Source organism: Paroedura picta, chromosome 16 (genome assembly GCF_049243985.1).
Source record: "Paroedura picta isolate Pp20150507F chromosome 16, Ppicta_v3.0, whole genome shotgun sequence".
Classification (NCBI taxonomy): domain Eukaryota; kingdom Metazoa; phylum Chordata; class Lepidosauria; order Squamata; family Gekkonidae; genus Paroedura; species Paroedura picta.
Genome location: NC_135384.1, coordinates 28,441,263 through 28,464,246, shown reverse-complemented (window position 1 = coordinate 28,464,246; position 22,984 = coordinate 28,441,263). Strand labels below are relative to the sequence as shown.

The 22,984-nt window shown below is 48.9% G+C and overlaps 2 protein-coding genes across 7 annotated transcripts; one reads left to right on the top strand and one right to left on the bottom strand.

Moving 5' to 3' along the window:
- Position 1: 1 nt before the first annotated feature.
- On the top strand, positions 2-7,883 carry NT5C3B (5'-nucleotidase, cytosolic IIIB). 6 transcript variants are annotated; one of them, XM_077315131.1, is made up of 10 exons: positions 903-950; positions 1,810-1,875; positions 2,057-2,155; positions 3,057-3,126; positions 3,901-3,947; positions 4,461-4,546; positions 4,873-4,962; positions 5,585-5,747; positions 6,093-6,293; positions 6,645-7,883. In XM_077315131.1, exons 3-10 carry the CDS (start codon positions 2,087-2,089, stop codon positions 6,753-6,755), a joined length of 837 nt encoding a protein of 278 aa, XP_077171246.1. In that variant the 5' UTR covers positions 903-950; positions 1,810-1,875; positions 2,057-2,086; the 3' UTR covers positions 6,756-7,883. The 6 variants fall into 6 exon arrangements, with proteins under 6 accessions (XP_077171244.1, XP_077171243.1, XP_077171245.1 ...); XM_077315129.1 differs by lacking the exons at positions 903-950; positions 1,810-1,875 and adding an exon at positions 2-342; XM_077315128.1 differs by lacking the exons at positions 903-950; positions 1,810-1,875 and adding an exon at positions 354-729.
- Positions 7,884-8,987: 1,104 nt separating this feature from the next.
- FKBP10 (FKBP prolyl isomerase 10) lies at positions 8,988-21,899 on the bottom strand. The gene is made up of 10 exons (XM_077315125.1): positions 21,498-21,899; positions 16,715-16,860; positions 15,633-15,822; positions 15,285-15,430; positions 14,324-14,513; positions 13,121-13,266; positions 12,470-12,659; positions 11,610-11,752; positions 10,726-10,889; positions 8,988-9,937 (listed from the first exon to the last, which is right to left on the bottom strand). Exons 1-10 carry the CDS (start codon positions 21,689-21,691, stop codon positions 9,752-9,754), a joined length of 1,695 nt encoding a protein of 564 aa, XP_077171240.1. The 5' UTR covers positions 21,692-21,899; the 3' UTR covers positions 8,988-9,751.
- Positions 21,900-22,984: the final 1,085 nt, after the last annotated feature.

Here is a 22,984-nt window from a genome sequence, read left to right as displayed (position 1 = left end):
GAAGTGCCATGACTCATCTAGGCCTGCTGGGAAATTGATGGAGCTCAGTATGCTTAGCTTCTAAGTCTTATCTCGTGAGCTGGCCTCCACTGATGTGTGTGTGCAGCACTGTCAAGTCACTTCCAGCATGTGGCGACCTGCCCTCTCCTAAACAGCCCCGCTCAGGTCATGCAAACAGAAGACTGTGGCCCTCCCTCGCGAGCCACCGTTTGGCCACCCCTGCTCAGTTGCCAGGAGAGCAGCTGCCTGCCAGAGTCTCGCTGCAGCACCTGAAAGGCGAATAAAATTTGTGGCAAGGAGAGGAGGAGGAGGTGGCCGTGTGAGTCCTTGCAAGCCACATGGGTGAGTCTTTCAGGGGCCGCTCTGGCTCTTTTCTGCTGTCGCAGACCGCCTGGCAGGGCTCGGAGTGGGCAGAGACTCCCGGAAGCCCCTCCCGGGCCGCAAACTCGGCTGGTCTTGGCGGTGCTGCTGCTGCTGCTGCGGAGAGCCCGCCCGGATTATCAGTGGCCCGCAGGCGCCCAGCCCCACCCAGGGAGGAGGGGGGTGGCCTCGGGTGCCCGTTGGGCAAGGCGCTGGGTCGCCCGCGGCCAACCTCGACCCGGATCGCGCAGCGGGAGGAGGCGCCTGCCTTGCCCAGCCCAGCCCAGCGCAGCCTGCGGAAGGTCGCCCCGCGCGCCCGCCTCCTCCTGCGCTCCGACGCGTCGCAGCCGCCGCGCCAAGAGGAGCATGGTGGGTTGCAAGCGGAGAGGGGCTGGGCTGGGGGTGGGCTGCCCTGCAATGCAGTGCAATGCAATGCACGCCGGGGGGGGGGTCTTTTGCAGGCGAGGATTGGCCGGGGGGCTCCGGCGGGCTGCCTTCGTGCGCCAAGGCGCGGCTCCGGCGCGCCGTCTCCCGGATCGGGCCTCGCGTGGGGCCGCGGGCGCCCCCTCCCCCGGCTGGGGGTTGCTGCGGTGGGGGGACTCTTTTGGGAGGTGTGGGGAGGAACTGGGCAAGGGTCGGCCTTAGGAAGGGGCTCTCTGCGGTGGCGGAGGGGACGGGAACACCCGGCGGGAGATGGGGTGGAGTCTGGGGAGGGCGGGGACCCCCAATGGGGTGCAGTGCCCTAGAGTCCCAGTCCCCCCTCCAGAGCAGCTCCTTTCTCCAGGGGAACTGATCTCCATAATCTGGAGGTGAGCTGCAATTCTGGGGGATCTCCAGCTCCTCCCTGGAGGCTGGCGCCCTAGGATTGCATGCGTGCCGCTCACCTGGTCCGCCCTGGGGTACCAGGTCCCCGAAGCCCCCTCCGAATCACCCCTTTCTCCAGGGGATCTCTGGAGGTGATAGGTCAATGCTGTGCTCCTGTCAACCCAGGGGGATCCGTGGAGACTTGCAAGGAAGAGGAGAAGAATTGGGGGAGGAAGACCCAAGTTCAAATGACCGCTCATGTCACAGTAACCCGGGCCAATCTTACTCTCTCAGCATAGCCTAACTCACAGGATTGTTGTGAAGATAAAATGGGTGTAAGCCTGAGAGAAACAGGGTTTCAGTGCTGCTTCCCAAGGGACAACAGTCAAAATATTTGGGTCATATCATGAGATCCTAGCAATTATGCTGGGACTGGTCAGTGATGAAGGGAAACCAGGCCGATCAAAAACCCAGTGGTTAGATAGGATCCAAAAGGACACCAGACAGAACATTATCCAACTAAAAGAAGAGTTGCAAGATCGAAAATTGTAGCGATCTCATGATATGACCCAAATATTTTGCCTTCCAGTGGGATGTCAGACTATGTACTCTAGTATTTCCTTGCTTGTGACTTTTGCTGTCCAGGGAATCCTCAGGAGCCTTCTCCAACACCAGAATGGCACCTTCAGAACCAACAAAGTTTTATTCAAGGTATACCTTTTTGCGTACAAGCACAAGGCTTCAGATGCAGGCCTACTTGTGTGCATAAGAATGCATACGCCTGCAAGACAACTTTGTTGGTCTTAAAGGTGCCTCTGGACTCAAACTTTGGTTTGCTGCTTCTGTTAGTTCTGCTGCTGACCACCCTTCCGATATGTCCCTCTCTCACCAGCTGCCTGTCCTGGAGAAAGCGACTGTCCGGATGAAAGATGCCGAAGAAGTGAAAAACATTATTTCAAGGCTCAGGAAAGGCGGAGCTGACCAGCTTCAGGTGAATGGACATATCTGGGTCTTGATGTGGTCCCTTTACCAGTGTTTTGTTTGTTTTCTATAAATAGGTTTGAGAGGACGGAAGGGTAAGGTGGAATTATGGCCATTTTCTAAACTGCTTTTGTATTACGTTTTAGTAATGGGTTGCTAATAGATTATTTCCTGTCATTTCAGACCTATTTTAATAACCAGCTGCTAGCTGACTTTATTTACCTTTTCTTACAATCTTGCTTGAGTCCCTTGGGGGTATCTGCCGTTTTGATATAAATCAAAGAGCGCAGAGTTTTTCAAGGAAGAGTTAGAGAGACGGGAACCCCACCATCAGAAATACATAGGCCTAGGTGGATGATATGTTAAAAAACAAGAGCTTCAAATTTTGATATTTTTATTTAATGAAGATTTCTGATTTTGTAGCAACACTTACCTTCACACATACCCCCAGCTCTCTCTCTTTCTTTAAAAAAATGTTTATTTATGAAGGCTTTTATTGTCATTAATGGAAATTATTGGTGTATGTGGAAAACATTAATAAGATGTTTAATTCGATTAATTAATTCGATGATCAAAAGAACATTAATTCGATGATCATAAGAACAAGTGATAACATTAACAACTCCTTTTACACAGATGGGCCTAATTCAGTTGCTGTGGTAATGCCATATAGAATTTGAACGAAATATTTAAAATTCTTAAAGCTTGCCTATTTAATATATAATTCTTAGATCTTTTGTAAATCTGTTACACAGTTTTCCAATTAATTCAACATTTGTGAAGTTAGTTGTATAAGGTAGACTGTCCGAAATGTTAAGCAGAACAGTAAGCTTGTCCCAGGATCAAAAGGTCCCAAACCTTAAGACACCTAAAATTCTTGACACTTTTGTTTTCTTCCAAAATGCTTCCAGGTAATTACTGATTTTGACATGACTCTGACTAGATTTGGGTTCAACGGACAGCGCTGCCCTACTTCTTATAGTAAGTCTAAATTCTGGTTTCTGCTTCTGTTCCTGCTTTCCCATCTTGACTTCCCTTCCTTGAGAGCCAATGCGGTATCATGGTTAAGAGCGGCCTCCTCTGATCTGTTTTGATTCACCACTCCATCACTTGCAGCCTTGGACCAATCCCAGTTCTCTCAGAGCTCTCTTAACCTCCCCTGCCTCACAGGGTGTCTGTTGTGGGGATGAAGAAGAGTTGGCTTTTATACCCTGTACAGATTTGCACAGTTCTGCAGAACTTGCTCCATTCCCAAACAAACTTTGAGTCAAGTAGCAGCTTTAGTACACGAAAGCTTCTACAAGGAATTGGTCTTAAAGGTTTCCCTGGACTCAATCTTAGTTCTGTTGCTTTGGATCAACTTGGTGACCCACCTGAAGTTTATTCTACTTTTGTTGTTCCTGGAGAAGGACTTGGGGGGGTGAAGTTTAATTCCCTGCCTTCTAAAAATCCTGCCATGCTTAGCAGGTCCTCAGCCCACGGGGTTTGAGATGTCCCTCAATGGATCAACCAAGGCTTCTTGAGTTTTTCCTCTTACCCTTGAGGGCTGGGAACTTGTTTTTTTAACAAGAAATGAGTGAACACAGAACCGTCTTATGGTGACTTCTGTGCCAAAAATGCCACCTTTGGAGCTTGCATGGAGTCAAACTGTCCCCTTGAAAATCCAGGGTGCTTCCAAAGAAAGTCTAAACTAGAAATTGTTCTCTGGGGTGGGGTGCTGACTTTTTAATCATTTTGCTTTTTTGATACAAACAGATATTATAGATAACAGCCGGGTCATCAGTGAAGAAGGCAAGAAAAAGGTAGGAATTTCTGTGTGTGTGTGTGTGTGTGTGTTAATGTGAGTGAATTTGATGGACTGCCATGTCAGCATAAAGAACTTTATAGTTTGACTGAAAGTAAGTTGGGGCAGCCATTTTGTGTCTGACTCTTCCCCAGTGGCAGCCATTTTATGGTTGGCTCTGCCCCTAGTGGCAGCCATTTTGTGGCTGGCTCTGCCTCCTGTGGCAGCCATTTTATGGTTGGCTCTGCCCCCAGTGGCAGCCATTTTGTTGTTGGCTCTGCCCTCAGTGGCAGCCATTTTGTGGCTGGCTCTGCCTCCAGTGGCAGCCATTTTGTGGCTGCCTCCTGCCCCTACCACATCGTGTCAGCATTCCAGTAGTGCCCGCAGGCCCCCAAAGGTTGAGGACCCCCATCCTACCAGGACAGCCCATCAGTATAGAAGCACCCAGATCTCTATGAAAGTTTGCAGCCTTTGCATCTTCCTGGTGCTGGATTTCCCCCTTGTTTTTTGCTTGTTCTCTCAAATGTTCCAGTTACGGGATCTTCTTCACTACTACTATCCTATCGAAATTGACCCCGACCGGACTGTGGAGGATAAACTGCCCCTCATGGTAGAATGGTGAGTATTTAGGTTTGAGGACTCCGTTTATTGGGAAGGGGGTTATTCGTCCTTACCATTGCAGGAAATCCCTGCCTACCAGCGGTGAGCGGAGGACTAGAGCTCCTAAAGGACTGGAGCTCAGTAAGTGTGCTGCTAAAGGGTCAGCTGTCACAGGCTGAGGGTTCCTGAATGCATAGTTCAGATGTCAGCCAAATCATCCCCAAATTTCTTTTTAATGAATGCATTATTGTGGGGTTTGTAGGCCTGGGTGCTTCTGTGAAAAGGGCACAAAAATAAAACAATTTTTATGTAAGAAACGTGTGGGCCATTTGGGTTTCTTCCAGGTGGACTAAGGCCCACAGTGTCCTGTGCCAGCAGAAGATTTTGAAGAGCGACATCGCCCAGATAGTGAAGGAGTCTGACGTCATGCTCAGGTAGAACAGCAGGAGCAAAGCAGGTGTTTGAGAGGCGGGTGCACAGACCCTTCCCAAATAGCCCCTTCTACACTAAAAATGCTCAACTCTACGCCTAAAATAAATAACCAGACCTACGTGTGCACATTTGCTGATTTTATGCATTTTATGCTGACCTTAGACCAAACTTGATCTCTCAGCCAATTCTAACTCATAGGGTTGTTACAAGGGTTAAAGGGAAGGGGGGAATTACATAGTCCACCTGAGCTCCTTGCAGAAAGGGTGGAAGTAAAATGTAACAGCTAATTCTACATCAGGGTCACCAACCCTTTTTGAACTGGAGGGGCCTTTAGCATTCTGAAACAGCATGGTGAGCACGGCCTCAAAATGGCCACCTCAAAATGGCTGCCGTAACCTATGGTCACACACTGAAGATCCCTAAGCTGGGTTGGCAGCTGCTGCTGAAGCAACCATCTGAACAATCTTCACAGCCCACCTGGCCCCACCCACTTTCTACTGGCAGGAGCTCATGGGCATTGCAGTCCATGGACATCTGGAGGGCAGAGTTTGGTCACCCCTGCTCTAGAGTCAACTCTGGTGTGCTCCGGCCAAGCATCAGCTTCTTTTTTCTTCCTGCCTTCAGAGACGGTGTCAAAGTTTTCTTTGACCAGCTGTACCAGAGCCGGGTTCCCCTGTTCATCTTCTCTGCCGGCGTGGGGGATGTGCTGGAGGAGATTATCCGCCAGGCCGGGATGTTCCACCCCAATGTCCACGTGGTCTCCAACTATATGGACTTTGACGACTGTGTGAGTTGAGCCTGGATCTTTCCCCGTCCTCCCTGGCAGGGGGAAACTCCCAGCGGGGGCGCCCTAAAAGAGAGGAGGGAAAGTTCTGACTTCCTCTTGTCCACTGTAACTCATCGGACATGTAGGTGACATAGTTAGAACAGTATTGGAGGAGGCAGTTTTCCGGATCATGGGTGGTCCTTGCTGTTATTTCAGTCCAGATGGGTTTCGCGTTTGTCGGTCTGTCTGTCTGTAGCTGTAGACAAGAGCAAGGGTCCAAAAGAACAAGAATCTAGTTCAGGCTTTCTCAACCAGGTTTTGAGTGGCCCATCAAGATTTTCCTCTCTCTCTCTCTCCCCTCTGCAGGGAGTCCTGAGGGATTTCAGGGAGCCCTTGATCCACACCTACAACAAGAACAACACCGTGCTGGAGGACACAAATTATTTCCAGCAGCTGTGTACGAGGACCAACATCTTACTCCTTGGGGACTCCATGGGTGACCTCACGATGGCTGATGGGGTGGCCAACATGGAGAACATCCTCAGAGTCGGCTTCCTGAACGACAAGGTGAATTGACTGCAATGGGGGTGCCGGGGGCACTTGAGAGCAGGGCTCCCCCACCTTTTTGAGCCACAACTGGCTGCCCACCGAAGGCAGAGCCGGACGCAAAATGGCTGCCTTCAGGCTCATGATGAAGATCCTTGTGTTGTGGTGGCAGCTACTGGAAAAGCAAGGTTTTAAAAATTTTGCACAGCCTGTCCGATTCCCCAGTGGCCAGTCAGAAGCCTTGCTGGGCAATAGGTCCAGCACGTTTTCTGAAAACTCTTGGTGGACGCCAGTAATATTATCGGCAGGCGCCATGTTGGGGACCTCTGCCTTAGACTAGAGTGTAACAGGATAATCTCTTTATCTGGGCAGGTGGAGGAACAGCGAGAAAAGTACGTCGAGGCCTACGATGTGGTGTTGGAGAAGGACGAGACCCTGGACGTGGCCAATGGGATCCTCCAGTTCGTCCTCACCGAAACTTGACCTTTGCATCCCAAGGCCCTCTTGATAACACTGCCTCTTGTGGAGGATAGATGCGCTTTTGTGGGTGGGAGATGACCCCTCACTTTCCTTCTCTGTCTTGATGTCTTGCAGGTGTACACCTACTCATTCTACTTTCAGATCTGTAGAATCACTGTCTGGACAAGCAGAGGAATAGCCTATTCCGAGGGGGTGGTTAAAGTTGGCTCTCTGGATGTCCATGGACCACAATTCCCATGAGCCCCTGCCAAGGAGGCAGGGGCTCATGGGAATTGTAGTCCATGGACATCCTGAGAGCCACTGTTTGGCCACTCTGCTCCTTGTTAAAGCCGGATACCTGTTCTGTGTGGTCAGGGACATGCCATGTTTCATTGTTTTGTTCAGAGGGGAACAAGGTACTTTAAAACTGCAGTTCTACCAGCTCTGGCAGTCTAGTAACCATGTTAGAGTTGAGCACTCAGTGGTGCTCGGTTTCCTGCAGGTTGTCTAGCCTGACCCTGTGCACTCAAAGCTAGACTATTTGTATGCCCATGAGATTCGCAGTGGTGCATACAGCCATTGCTTTTCTTAATAAGTTTAAATAATTTTTGAAAGATTTGTGGAGGTGTGTGTTGCAGTTGACGTTATGTAGTCAGGGGGAATTCAGTCCTGCAGATTTAAAGCAGATGTTTATAGAAAGCCAACTCAAGTTTGCAGTAAAAATGGCCCACAAATGGCCTCAAAATGCTGCTGCAGCCATTAGAATGAAATCATAACAAAGATCTTTCTGCCTGGGGTGGATAATTTGGAATTTCTGCTCTGCGATGGGCAAAACAGAATAGGGACGAAAGACAGGGCTGTCACGCTCTGTGTTTTAAACATACATTGCTCTTGTTCTCCCTAAATATGATGGAAGCCCTTAAAAGGGGGGAATAAACCTGATAGCAATCCATTTAAAATATTTTTCTCAGATTTTTTATAGGATATCTTTTGCACTGTATTCCGGTTTCACACAACAAAAATGTTATTCGTTCCCCGAAACAAATTTAAAAATACTTTTTGGGGTGTGTATTTGAATCCAAACAAAACTGTTTTATTCTAAAGATGGCTAAAGACAATAAAAGATTTCCTGTTTTGGAAAAAAAATTGTTACTCATCGTTCTTTGCTTGTTAGCCTGCCTGCTTTGATTCACCCCACCCTTTTCATAAAGTCAACATTTTCATTTCATAGAGGTGATGTTTATTTTAAAACGGAGGTGTATCTGAACTGCAGCGGCCCTAGCTCACTCCCCCTAGAGCTCAGGAGCTAAGCAAGGTTCGTAGGTGAGGGGGAGACCACCAAGGGTCTCCTCTTCAGAGAAAGGTAAAGACCACCCACCCCAAGAGAGGGAATTTTGGGAGGTCAGCATGCGTAGTCAGTTACGACTTGATAGCACACCTCATCCTTCAACTTGTCATGAGTTAGGCTTAAAAACCTGCAGTTTAAATCTGTAAGGAGATATATGGGACAGACAATGACATAACATCATATTCACCACTAGAGGGAGCAAAAGACATGCAGGAAAAAAAATCAAGAGTCCAGAAGCACCTTTAAGACCAACAAAGATTTATTAAAGGCGTGAGCTTTCGACAAAGAGTGCTTGGCCTCGAAAGCTCACGCCCTGAATAAATCTTCGTTGGTCTTAAAAGTGCCTGACTGGACTCTGATTTTGTTTTGTTGTGCTACTTCAGACCACCGTGGGAACCCACTTGAATCTATCCACATGCAGAAAAGGGGTGTGTGAAGCAAAAGAGATACAAAAGTGATAAAAATGCTAAAGAGGATGGGGGACGGTGAGGGGCAGTGATGCCAATCGATGCCCAATAAGGAAGAAGTTGGCCAAAGTGCAGGAGAGGCCAAGCTGTGGCTCTCCAGATGTCCATGGATGTCTCAAGCCTGAACTTTCCCCAGAAGCTAAAATAGAATCATAGAATCATAGAGTTGGAAGGGACCTCCAGGGTCATCCAGTCCAACCCCCTACAGAATGCACAATTACCTGCCCACCCACAACGACCCCAATTCCATGCCCCAAATGATGCCCCCACCCCCAAACCAGAATCCCTGACCAGTCTGGTCTGGAGGAAATTTGCCTCCCTACCCTAAAATGGCGATCATCATTTCCTTGGGCAGGCAAGAAAGGGCTCCGGGTGTGAAGCAAAGTTCACTAAGAAGGTTCTTGTGCTTTGACCGCACGATGAAAGGACAAGAGTCATTGGGAAAGATGATGGGGAAAGACTGACATGTACTCAGCCAGCCACACCTTCCCATTTACCTGAGGTTGCTCTTTTATTTTCCTTTTTTATTTTTACAGACAAGACTCTTGGGCCTTTTTACAACTGCCCAAGAAGCAAAAATTCAAGAGATGCAGGCTTCCCCTGGTAGAGATCCGGCAATTAGAAAAGGCTATGTTTGTTTTTATTTTTTTCACGTGACACCAGTCTTTGGGGACATAGAATTCTGGCTGGGTCAAAGGAAGGTGGAGCAGGACAACTTAATTTTGCTCCCTCCGTTCCTTGGGTCTTTTGCTCCCACGTATGACATCCTCAGTCCTTTAGTAATCTGGAAACAGATTAAGCAAAGCAAAATTTACTGAAGTGGCACATTCGGTTCCAATCGCCCAGTTTGGGTATCCCTGCAGTCGAATCTGGCCTCGTTAGGATTACACACAGCACCTTCAGACACAATACCTGGATCTTACAGGACCCAAAAATGAACTGAGATCACAGTTATGTTGTAGACCCTGGCTTTAAGATTTGAGTGGCCGTGGAGAGAGGAATTGGCTAATGGATCAAGAAATCTCCCCGGGCTTTGGTCTAGTCAAATTAGATCTCAATTAAATAGTCCTCAGAAACAATGTCAAAGAAGTACAAAACGTGTCCCCTTCCTTGATGGGAACAATCCGGCCTCCGAAGGCAGGGAAAGTGGAGTGCTTTTTTAAAAAAAAGAGCTGTAAAAAAAGCTGCCCCCAAAGTTTTCTCTTTTAAAGTTCTTCGTGGGCTGGAGCTTGATCCTCATCCGACTTCAATTTCAGCTCCTCTGCTGTGATCTTCCCGTCCTTATTCCTGTCTTGGTTCTCAAACATGTCGGTGATCACTTTTTCTGGATCGGAGCCTGGCATGAGTCGACCTTTGCCCTCTGCCCTCTGGGACTGGATGAACGTTGAGAACTGCAAAAGGGGGCAAGGAAGAAGAAGAAGAAGAGAGAATTGGGGGAAAGATCCAAGGATCCTACCGATCTCCACCAAGCGGAGTGGCCTGCAGAACGCGAGACATTTCAAGGTACCTATTCCTTTTCTCCTGCCTCCATCACTGACCTGTCGTTGCACTGTGAACAAGATGCATGCTGGGAAACATTATGTAACCTGGGGCTAAAAAATAAAAAAAAAACGACAACATTACGAAAGGTGCATGAATTGTCGTGGCTCTCTAGTGAACAATGAGGCGAAAAATCCTTGAATTCTGACCATTCGTTCGCCTACAGCAGGGGTAGTCAACCTGTGGTCCTCCAGATGTCCATGGACTACAATTCCCATGAGCCCCTGCCAGCAAACACTGGCAGGGGCTCGTGGGAATTGTAGTCCATGGACATCTGGAGGACCACAGGTTGACTACCCTTGGCCAACGGCACAATCCTAAACAGAGCCAACCAATTCTTGATCCATTGAAGTCAATGGGCTTTGGAGGTATAACTCTACTTAGGATTGCACTTTCTCGGTCAGGAATGTAGAGCTTGATGTTTTAGCTACACAATTCAATTCCACTTCTTCAGAGGAGTTAAAAGTCAGATCCTCATGCCCTGCTTACTATTCCATGCCCAGCAAAATGGGAAGCAGTCTACGCTGGAAAAAAATTACATCACAGAAGAAAAACAGAATCCCAGAAGCAACAGGTGGCTCCTCCACAGCTCGATCTCTCCCGCCCCGCTAGGTCAGCCCTTTCTTAACAGAGATCACACCTCTTCGGGTGGGACTTCACCGTCCTTGTTGAGATCCATGGCTTCAAACAAGTTCGCGGGTGGCTCGCCATGCCAAATGAAAAGGTACCCTTCTGGGACGCCTCCTTCCAGGTGCAGAAGTTCTATTTCAAAACGGAGGACAGCGCTGCCAGGTACTCCTCGGGCTGGAAATACAAGATGTTGTGGTCCAAACAACGCATTAGTGGTCAGTTCTCCTGCCATTTTCTCTCGCGTTCAGAATCCTCTCCCACCCACTGGGGCAATGGTTCCGAGGAAGGGAGATGAATTGCTTCCCAGGGTCACTTTTAGCAGCAGCAAAAGAAAAGGAGAGCCCCAGGTGGGGAGGGAAAAATCAGCACTGCAAGGGGAGATGCAGGATGCTGCTAACTAGCAGTGACTCATAGTCTAATCCCTTCCTCTGTTAGGAAGTGACATCACAGGATGCAATGCCTATTTGTCCGAAATCGGGGTCTATAACTAAAGCCCCTCACACCATCCCTGAGAAAAGAGCTGAGCAGATAACAACACTGGTTATGCTCCACGCTATAATTATAAGCCCCTTTTTAAAAAATTGCACGCCACAATGATACGAATAAACATAATCTGTTTATCTTGTTCCGCTTCATTGATTCCACTGATTTTGGGGTTAAGAGGCAAGACATTATGCGCACGCTAATGTGCCGTCTTCTATTCCCCCCATTCCGTCTCGCCTCTCGTGGCTTGGTGAGAATTCCTTAAGCCTTGCAATGAGCACTTCTTATTTGTGCAGCCTTGGGCTGAGATTCTTGGGAGACGGACCTCTCATCTCCTCCCCTCCTGAATTCTTCCAATTTCGGGAATAAGTACCCGGAGAGGGCTCGCCCTGCTCCCCCCCCATGGCTCACCGCCACTTTCGCCGTGTCCCAAATGGGGAGGGACGATGACCACCCGTTTCTCTCCCAGGCACATGTCGAGGAGTCCGTTGTTGAGGCCTTCGATAATCTTGTTGGTGCCCAGTGTGGTTTCTTGAGGGTTTTCATAGTCGTGGCTGCCGAAGGACAATGGAAACAAGAGAAGTTCTCTGGAGAATATTGACCAGGTGGGAGACTCAGAACTCATATGACCTTGGGGCTGAGCTGACCTTGAAGAACTCTGCCCTGGAGCAGGGGTAGTCAACCTGTGGTCCTCCAGAGGTCCTTGGACTACAATTCCCATGAGCCCCTGCCAGCATTTGCTGGCAGGGGCTCATGGGAATTGTAGTCCAAGGACCTCTGGAGGACCACAGGTTGACTACCCATGCCCTAGAGAGCCCGACTCTAAAAACAAAATTTAAAAACCTGGATGCTACAGGCTTTATAAATTATATTTTATCCATTTGTAGACAACTATTTTACATCCTGCTTCAGGTACCTGGGAGTAGAGTAATTTGGGGTACTGGCCTGGCAGACCTTCCACTGGGCCTCCAGAACTATAAAATGTGTTCAGGAGTCTAACTTAATCAAGTCCTTCCTTCTTTGTAAGGCATTTAAGGAAATCAGGACTACAAATTTTAATCGCGCGTTCGTTCTGGGGTTTATTTAGAGTTAGCTGATGCTGGAAGGAAAACTAGAAACATTTGCCGCACGGAGATTTTTTGAAATCAATCCTCCCCCCTCCAATTTGTACAAATGCATACGGTTTGATATTTCCATTTTGGGAAACCGGCTCGGGCATTTTGGGATGGCGCAGGAGTTGAAATGAGCCGGACTCCGGCCCAAAGACTCACGAGGAGAAGAGGTGGGTGCCGTCCAGGAGAGAACAGTTGTAGTGGTAGCGGACGAAGTCTCTGTTTTGGGAGGTGGTGTTGCATTCTGCCGGCCGGTACACTGTTTCGATCGCCACGGTGTCTGTGGGGTTGTGGAAGTCGACAATGTGGACGTCGAAGATGAGGACGGAGGACCCAGGGATCTTGTCCCCTGGAAGAAGAAAAGAGCAGACGCTGATGCCAAGATTACAAGAATGTTTTCGCCGCCTTGCAGCCTGACCCCAACATAGCTTGAGTGGGCAAAACTCTTCTATACAAACTAAATATCCCAATATTCTGTAGGGAATATTGATCATGGCAGTTGTGTTGGGACATGCACACCTCCAAATGGATCCACATTTGCAGGAAGCAAAGAAGAAGAGCTGGGAAGGTTTGTACCTCACCTGCCACCACCTGAAGGAGTCCCAAAGTGGCTTGCAAACACCTATCCCTCCCTCTCCTCACAACACACACCTCTAAGAGAACTGATCCGTAGGCGCAGCTCTAAGAGAACTGTGACTGGCCCAAAGTCACCCAGGCGGCTGCATGGGGAGGAGCAGGGAATCTAACCCGTTTCTCCAGAATAGCATCCACCACTTTTAGCTGGTTCCCACTTGCCTGCCCTCGACTCACCTGCCCCAGTTTCTCCGTATGCCAAATGGGGAGGGATTATGATCCTTCTCTTTTCCCCTATGCAGACTCCCTGCAGTCCCTGGTCCATGCCGGGGATGATGTAGCCTTTTCCGATGTAGGTGTCGTAAGTGTGGTTCCGCGAGTAGCTGCAAAGGGAGGGAGGCAGAGAAACATTGAGAAACAGAAGGGGAAGGGGACTCCGAGGATCGGGTCCTCCAGAAGAATCAGAACTTTGTTTGAGTTGTTCTAAAAGTGCAGCTGAATCCGGAGAGAGACCCCTCCCCAGGCTGCGGAGCAGAAGGGAAGGGCAGTTTCTGGATGGCCGGTAGACGGACCCGTGACACTCAGACTGAAAGGCAGAATTTCAACCGAGACAGCTGGAACAATTCCAGAACTTGTGCTTGCATTTTGGCTGTCGTGCTTTTCCTGGTGAGCTCTATAAGAACATGTCATGTAGACTCACAAAGCTGCTCTATACTGACTCGAACCTTCAGTTTGTCAAGGTCTGACTGAGAGCAGCTCTCCAAGGTCTCTGGCAGAGGGCTTTCACGTCCACTGCTGCCGGGCCCTTTCACCTGGAGACGCCGGGTGTCGGACCTAAGATCTTCTGCATGCCAGGCAGATGCTCTACCACTGAATATTGTCTACTCTGACTAGTAGCAGCTCTCCAGGGTCCGTCTTTCACACCACCTCCTGCCTGACTCTTTTAACAGGAGATGCCGGGGATCGAACCTGGGACCGCCTGCATGCAAAGCAGATGTTCTGCCCTGAGCCAGGATTCTTCTGGAGATATTACCATGATGCACAAAGGACCGTGACCCACACCTGGGCAGACAAAGGACGGACAACACCCTCCCCATATTTCTGTTAGGCAGTATTTAAAAGAATGAGAACTGGGACTGGGATGAGCTCGATCCACCTGTACAAGCAGGGAAGGAAAAAATACCAACCAATGTAGGCTGCAGGAGACACCCTTTCCAGGGCCAATTTTCAAGATCCCAAAGGGGGTGGGGGAGGGGTGTTAGGGAGGGCTGGCCCATGATCCACTTTCAGAAACTTTGGGACTCACTTTTGGGTCCCGACTGACAGATTGGGAAACCCTCTGCCCTGGACAGCTTATTGTTCTCGCTGCTTTCTAGTAAAAAGGGTGATTCCTGAGATCCGGTAGCCGGTCCCAGGACTCCCCCCCCTCCCCCCACTTACCTGGAATCAAAGAGGGTCCCGTCCATCAAAGTGCCGTTGTAATGGTAGCGCACAAAATCCCCCGTCACCGCCTTGCGGTTGCACAACTCGGGCACTTCCAGATGTTCCAGGAAAATGCCGTCTTTGGGGTTGTGTAGATCCACCAGAAAGACATCGAAAACCAAGGAGGCCTGAGGGGGGATGACGGTCCCTGGGAGAGTTAAAGAATGGATTCTGTTAAAGAATGGAGTCACCGAAGCCAGGGAATGAGAAGCAACCGGGCAAATTTGACGGTCACTTGATCTGGTTTCTGAATGCAATTCCTGCCTTTGACAGCTCCGGCCAAATAGAACACCTGCTGCTTTATTTTAATGTGTTCCACCATTTGTGATAAATTCTGATGTAAAGTCAGTAGACTTTGGCCATCAGGGGTTGATGTTTTTGACCTCTTCCTTACAGATGCATTGGCCTGGACCAGATGTTCACGCAGTAGAGAAGTCAAGGGGAGGGAGAGCTCCCCAACTTCCACGCGGTCAAAAATGCTTTCTGCAAACACCAATATGAGAATCCCCCCAGCAAATGGTCCAGCCCCAAGCCTCTCCGTCATGTGTTCAGATTGACACGAAGAATATGAAGACAGATCAAGACGGGCAGCCCTGTTAATCTGTCTGCAGCAGCAGAAAGCAGCAAGAGTCCAGGAACACCTTGAAGACTCCCAAATTTGGTGGCAGGGGACCTGAAGTAAAGAGCAGCGACTCACAAAAGCCCCTAACCTGCCACAAATTCTGTTCGTCTTCAAGGTCCTACTGAACTGTTACTCTTTTCTACATTTAACATGAAAACAATACAAGAACCAGCTGGTAAGCACAAATGCTTAACCTGAATAAATTCAACATCTGGGGTATGTTTTTCCCAATAATCCCCAGTTCAGCTCCAAGGTCCTTCCCCTCCAGAAGTTCCAGGCATTTCACGTCCAACATACCGTAGCCCTTCTCTCCGTAAGCCAGGAACGGGGGGATGACTATTCTCCGCTGCTCTCCAGCGCACATGCCTAGGAGGCCCTGATCCATGCCTTTGATCAGCCAGCCCATACCCACGTATGTGTCGTAAGTGCTGTCTTTTCCATAGCTGGGAAAGCAGAGAAAGGGGAAGAGGAGCATCATACATGGAGCCCATTCAGTGGGAGACACACAAACCCACAAAGCTTCCCTCTCAGGGGAGGCCTTTCCCATCACCCACCGCCCGGTCCTTTCAACTGGAGATGCTGAGGATCAAAGCAGGGACCTTCTGCATCTTCCAGTGAGCCCACCGCCCATCCCCTGCCACCTACGTGGAGTCGAAAGGCGTGCCGTCCAGAAGGGTGCCGTTGTAGTGGTACCGCACAAAGTCCGAGTTCTCCACGGTGCGGTTGCAGCGCTCCGGCTTGTACAAGGTGGCGACCTGCAGCTTGTCTTCCTTGTTCCAAATGTCGAGCATGATGACGTCGAAGTAGAGGGTGGTGTCCGGAGGAATCAGGCCAGCTGTGGGGCGGAATTCCAGGTCAGTTTGGCCATTGGACGGGACGTTGAGTTGTTCCATGAAAGAAAGTGAATCCGGTGTCCTTCTCCACTGGCCATGCAGAGGAGGGGACGGGGAGAGGAGCACCAGGGAAGGAAGAGGACGGGGAAACCACAGTGATCTCCATCTCATAAGGCAGGAGTGGCCAAACTGTGGCTCTCCAGATCTCCATGGACTACAGGGGCTCATGGGAACTGTAGTCCATGCACATATGGAGAGCCACAGTTTGGCCACCTCTGAAGGGATAGAACACCTGGCTATTCTACCACTTTACAAAAGTTGTGACACCTTCAGGGCAAACTGGATGTGGTGGTGGCCTCGTGTCTTCCGTGAGGGGTTCTGCCGCCATTTTAAAGTGATTTAAATATGCCGCAAGGACCACTGGGGGAACTGGAACGCCACATCCTGCCGCCCAATCAGAAACCAGCTCTCACGGCATTTTGTAATCGCCTTAAAATGGCGTCCATCCATAGGATGCCGTCGCACCTGGTGTGGCTCTTAGCAGCATCTCATTTCTTTTAAGGGGATTTTGGCTCTGGCATGTTCTCTCTCTCTCTCTCTCTCTCTGTCTCTGTCTCTGTCTCTGTCTCTGTCTCTCTCTGTCTCTCTGTCTCTGTCTCTCTCTCTGTCTCTCTGTCTCTCTCTGTCTCTGTCTCTGTCTCTCTGTCTCTCTGTCTCTGTCTCTCTGTCTCTCTCTCTCTCTACAACCTCACATTTCCAGGTCACTCTCCGCGGAAGCGAAAATTACTACGGAGGCTTTGTCACGAGAAGACAAGGGTGATTTTGGAGGGTCCCTGTAAGCCGGAAGCGACTTGACAGAACTTAAGCCCGCTCCCCAGGTCAGCATTAACTCACCGACACCGATGCTGCCGTAGCCAAGATGAGGGGGCACAATGAGATGCCTCCTTTCGTTCACGCACATGCCCTGCAGCCCTCTGTCCATGCCGGTGATGAGCCGCCCCACGCCTGCCACTCCGGCCACCGTGGCCCCTCGGTCGTAGCTGGGGAAGAGAACCGTTGTAGTAAGTAGAATCATAGAATCCTAGAGTTGGAAGGGGCCACACAGGCCATCTAGTCCAACCCCCTGCTCAATGCAGGATCAGCCCAAAGCATCCTAAAGCATCCAAGAAAAGTGTGTATCCAACCTTTGCTTGAAGACTGCCAGTGAGCAGGTCAAGATGTAGTGAGCAGGTTTCAAAAGCGACCGCAGAAACTCAAGGGGGTTGCATTGATTGCAATCATATTTTGTATTTGGAAATAGTCAGGATAGGGGAAGGTGGGCTGGTGTTTTGTTAAGCAGCATAACGAGAGTGTTTATGACTTCTGGAATCTATGTTTGTGTTTTAGGCCAGTGCTGAAGAAGAAGAGCATGTCGAAACGTAGCACTGACCGGTGGCTTGCCCAGTACGGAACGTTCAAATATGTATTTTTGTTATCCAGGCTCCACTGTTGCTTGGAATGTTGTGTGAGAAAATGCTTGCGCAGTAGTTGCATTTTGAAAAAACCTGTGGCTGTGACTTAGTCTCTAATAATATAATAATTATAATAATATAATATAATAATTATAATAATAGCCCCAATAGGTTGAGCTATATTTTAACACAATGTAGAATACGTAAAAAGTACAATGCAACCACAATTAAGCATCTTTATAACATGTGCGTATGATTTTAAAATTAAAAACAATGGAGCATAAACGTGGCTGAGTTTGGGGAATAGTTTTGAAGACCACATACCTTTCTTTGACAAATGATTAAATCGATGTCGATATTTCAAGAAGCTTTTGTTTTAATTCTTTCCCTTGAAGAGATTCTACCACTCTGCTAGATTACTCTCGCTAAAGCAAGGGTTCTGTCCTGTCACTCAGGGTGTGTAGGGGGCCTATTATGGTTGAATGACCAGGGCTAGAACCAAGGGAATGTCAGGGGTAAAAGTCATTTTCGGTACCTGAAAGAAGAGGCAGTCTGTGCAAACCTTTTGAAGAGAGATTTGTCGAAGTTAAGAAGTAGGGACTTTCACTGCATTAATCACAGAAAGGGGGACTTTTGCTGCCTTTAAAATGCAGTTCGACAAATATGTCAAGCATCCCAAAAACAGCCCTCTCTCAGAACCTTCCCATGGCAATAAGCTGTCAGTAAGGGGATCTTGGAGTGAAATGGAAAAAAATATATTTTCCCACTGCATAGCATCTGCAAGCCAAGTAAACACCTTTGAGAGCCAGCATGGTGTGGAAGTTAAGAGCAGCGGCTTCTAGTCTGGAGATCCAGGTTTCTCCACTCCTCCACTCCAGCTGAGTCTCCTTGGGCTAGTCACAGTCCTGTTAGAGCTGTTCTCCCAGAGCAGTCCTGTCGGAGCTCTCCCAGCCCCACCTCCCTCACAGGGTGTCTGTTGTGGGGAGTGGAAGGGAAGAGGATTGTAAACTGCTTTGAGACTCCTTTGGGCAGTGAAATAGGAGCATAAAAACCAGCTCTTCTTCTGCAAAAGGCAAGAGCCGTCTCTTTAGCAAAATTGCATGTCCTCCACTAAGGGAAGGACTGAAATTTGTCTGGTCGTTCAGTAATAACAAGGCAGAGATTCTGTAAACCTCTCCTTTAAAACAAAAAAACAAAAAAAGGACTCTGGTGCTAGCAGAAAAAGCAGGGAATGAAACATGATCTTTGACTTCCTTTGCAGTTGAGAAGGGAAAAAGGGGACAGACTGCTGTAGTATACCGAAGGCCCCCGGAGGCTAGGAAAAGCAGCTCTGTCCCACGTGGCTGGCTCAGAGCTGCCTCTGAGGTGGCTTCTATTCAGAATGGAAGTTTCTTTCAGAGCTCTCTCGGAGGTCAAAACCACACCAAGCCTTTCTGAGCAATTCGGCAGGACTCACACAAACTGCGGATGGGAAAACCTGTCCTTAGAAAGCCGCTTTGTTGTGGCCTCTCTTTCCATTTCAGAAGCTGCCCCAGGTGAATGACACGTCTACAGCCCCCACGGCAGATTCCTCTGCAGGCGCCATCTCCTTCCGTGGCCCGTCGCAGTGACCCCCTTGCCTGCCTGTCTGCCTGCCTTTCTTTCTTTCTTTCTTTCTTTCTTTCTTTCTTTCTTTCTTTCTTTCTTTCTTTCTTTCTTTCTTTCTTTCTTTCTTTCTTTCTTTCTTTCGCATGCCCTGGGAACTGCTATCTGGCTTGAAAGACGGGCACGTCTGCTAATACCTAAGGGGAAACTTGAAACTCCCACTGCAATTTTTGTTCAGGCTAGATTTAAAAGGCACCAATAATGCAAAGGCTTATCCACAAACAAGCCCGAAAATATACCAACCAAGTCCAGGGAAAAGTGCGTCTCTTACACATGTTCAGTCTGCTTAACACAAATCGTTTGGAATCTCTGTCGCATTATTATTAAATGATGATAAAAGATTTCCCACATCTTCAGAAAGACAAATTCCAGATATTCTCAGCTGATCTTGCATCTATTCTACAGCATGGTTTTTACAGCTCCCCGCCCCCCTCCCGATTAATTTCGGTTACTTGTTTTTACTTGGTTGCATTGTATTATGTACAGGGCTTGGAACGGATCAATGTTGATTCCAACTTGCAATGCCATCCTTATATTAAGAATGTAAAAGCATGAGAAGATCCCTGTTGGATCAGATCAATAGAAGAACAAGAGCTGGTTCTTATATGCTTCTTTTCTCCACCAGAAGGAGTCTCAACGCGGCTTACAGTCGCCTGCCCTTTCCTCTCCCCACAACAGACACCCTGTGAAATAGGTTGAAAGAGCCATGATATTACTGCTCAATCAGAACAGTTCTATCAGAACTGTAACTGGCCCAAGGTCACCCAGCTGGCTGCATGTGGAGGAGTAGGGAATCAGGTCCATACTCCTAATCACTACACCAAGCTGGCTCTCTCCCTAGTCCAGCCTCCCGTCTTGCACAGTGGCCAACCAGTTCCTCTACAGGCCCACCACCAAGGCTTAGAGGCCAAGGCCTTCATAAGAACATCAGGGGAGCCCTGCTGGATCAGACCAGGGGTCCATCTATTCCAGCCTCCTGTCTCACACAGGGGCCAGCCAGTTCCTCTGGAGGGCCAAGAACAGGGCAGAGAGGCCGAGGTTACCGTAGGAAACACATGAAGTGCCTTTGGTACCTTTGCTTTGTAACACACTGGTTCATTTCTGGGGTTCAGCGAGTACAAGACCCCTGGCATCACTGAAATGTCCTTGGCACTCTTTAAAAGATTCCTTCTTTTATTTCATTTGTCCCTTGAAATTATTTTTAAAAAGCATCGATTCAGGTGGGTGGCCAGGTTGGTGTGAAGCAACAGAACAAAGCTTGAGTCCAGGGCGGCCTTGAAGACTAACAAAATCGAATGCCGGATATAAGTTTTTGTGTGTCTGCACACTTATTAGCCTCCTTTCATTTTAGTTTTTGCTGATGATGTGCATGGGATTATGAAAATTCAGCATGACGAAATTGCTGAGAACAAACCTGCCCGTTTTCCCTCCTTTTCTTCCACATCTGGCTCTTTCGTCCCACTCAATCCTGCCCCATGGCTGCAATATCCCATAAATGCTGTTTTAGGGTGGGGTTTTTTTGTGGCGCAACTACGTCATACAGGTGTGGGAGAGATTTGATTCGCAAATGGGCAGACATTGCCATGCACAGCCCAGCCTGCTTAAGCTCCTGTTTCGTTTTGCTCCAGCATCCCTGCTTGGTTGTCCCTCTGGAACACAACCCTAAAGGGAGAAGATTTTTAAAAAGGGGAGGGGGCTCTTTTCTGGCTTTGCTTCTACTCCTAGCAAGGTTGTAATGGCCAGCAACTCTACTTCAGGCATTCAACAATGGATAAACAGAAATGTGCATTTGTAGATGATGGCTGGTTGGCCTCTGAATTCTTAGGAGGAAGGAGTGTATTCTCAGGCATGGTCAGGGTTTCCCAGTCCTTCCTGGTCCACTGGGGGTTAGGGTTGCCAGATCCAGGCCAGGAAACTGCTGGAGATTTGCAGGGTGGACCCTGGGAAGGACAGGGGTACAAGGCCAGAGTCCACATTTCAAAGCATCCATTTTCTCCAGGGGTTGGCTACAATCTGGAGATCAGCTATAATTTGGGGGGATCCCAAATCCCCCCTGGAGGCTGGCTTCCCTAAATACGGCCTGGGACCGTCTGACCAGGGTTTTCTAAACTGTGGGCGTCCTTAAGACACAAATTCTCACCCAGCCACAATCTGGAGCCGCTGCCCGTAGCCCATTTGAAGATTACAGCCGTTCTGTACTCTGCTCAGGATCTGAACAGCTCTGCTCAGTAGGAGGAGGAATTAGAAAGCAAATATGCCTGTCCCACCCCTCTATAATAAAGCCCCTAACAATCCAGGTATTACATCTGCACAAGACCCAAAAGGAAGATATTACGTGATCGCCCAGAATCGTCACTTCCTTGACTTTTGAAAACTATTCTCTTTTCCCTAAGGAGCTACGTAGGCACCGCTGGCAGCAAACCAGCCAGGATGGTTTGTGAATGGGACGCAACCTCCCCCCCCCCCCCAGGCCGCCCGTCCAGCATCCCTGGGCTAGACACAGAGGCCACGGTCAAGAGAGAAGCGATCTTTCCATCAGCCCTGCCGGATGGGAGTGATGGACGGCTGCATCTTTTGGGTACCTGGAGTCGAACTTGGTGCCGTCCTGGAAGGTCCCGTTGTAATGGTAACGGACAAAGTCGCCCATCTGGACCTCTCGCAAGCACACTTTGGGGATGTAGTATCTGTCAATCACCACGTCCTCCAAAGGACCAGGGTCTCCCAAGCCCCGGACCCCCAAAAGGCTCAGAGTCAGAACGAGACACAGCAAGCTCATTTTGCTCTCTGCACGGCTGGGTCTTGCTGGAGAAAAGGAAGGAAAAACAGCTGCCCTGGGAGGAAAGAGGGAGGAAAGAGGAGGAGAAGCAGGGAGGTGCCTGCCTAAAAGGGAGGCCGGGAGGATCCCAGCCCACCCACAGAAATTCTGTAGACGTGTAAGAAAGCGGCCTGCAGAGGAATCCCAAAAAAGGACCCCCGGATCCAGAAAGTCTCCAGTTTCAGTGCAGGAGAGAGAGAGAGAGAGAGAGAGAGCTGCTCAGTTGAAGCAGGCAAGCCCAGCTTGCGACCCCACTGGAGATTCTTTGGTTTGAGCCTTTGCAGCAAATATTTGCAGAAACTATTTTTAAAAGAATTTTGGGCAGCCAAAATCCTAGCAAGAGGAAAGGATTTGCTTAAAAAAAAAAAAAAGTGCCTCTCCCAGGTCCTAGTGCCTGCTTTTTATTGCTCCTGAAAAAGTAAGAAATGTCGAAGGCTTTTTTGGAAGTTCAGGAATGCAGGTGTGGTCCCCAAGGAGGGAGGGAGCACAGCCCCTAACCTTGCCATGGAGGGGGGAGGGGGGAATCACTGAGCCTATGCTGATTTTAAAGAGTGAGCCTCTGGGGAGGGCGGTATATAAATATAATAAATAAAAATAAATAAATCATTTAGAGTAGTTTGGACCCCGCTTTTAGAGTGAGTTCCTCCAAAGCAGTGGAAGATGCACAACGGAAAACCAACGGGAGACCATCACCTAGCGACAAAATCCAGGTCCTTCGTCCAGTCTTAAGTTAACCTAATTGTTTGGTCAGAAGAACAAATGTAGCGTCCAGGGGCCCCTTTAAGACCAAGAAATTTTTATCTTATAGAGAGTGTGTCCCATGATCTTGGAGCCTCCACTGACAGGGCATCCCAGTCAGACGCTGTTTTGGGTTGGGAAAATGGACAACACATTCTCTACCCGAATTGGTGCCTGGCGTATTTGAGCTATTAGTCCCTGTAGTTGTGATGTGGCTGCAGGGAATGCTGGTTGGGTCTGGAGAAGTCGGATCAAACTCATGAAATAACAAATTTGTCTCCCCAGCAGATCAGTTCGGAAACTCCTCTGTGCAGAATGTTGTGGCTTGGCTATTATTGGGAGTTAGAGGGAGCATGTACATTACACCCGTTCTGCAGTTGCTTCATTGCTGTGCATTACTTTGCAGGCTCAGTTCAAGGCACTGGCTGTAGCATACAAAGCCCTTCGTGGCCTGTGGATTCTCATATCTGGCATAAGAGGGAAGAGCATGCTTGTGTCAGGTCGGCCAGTGTGGTG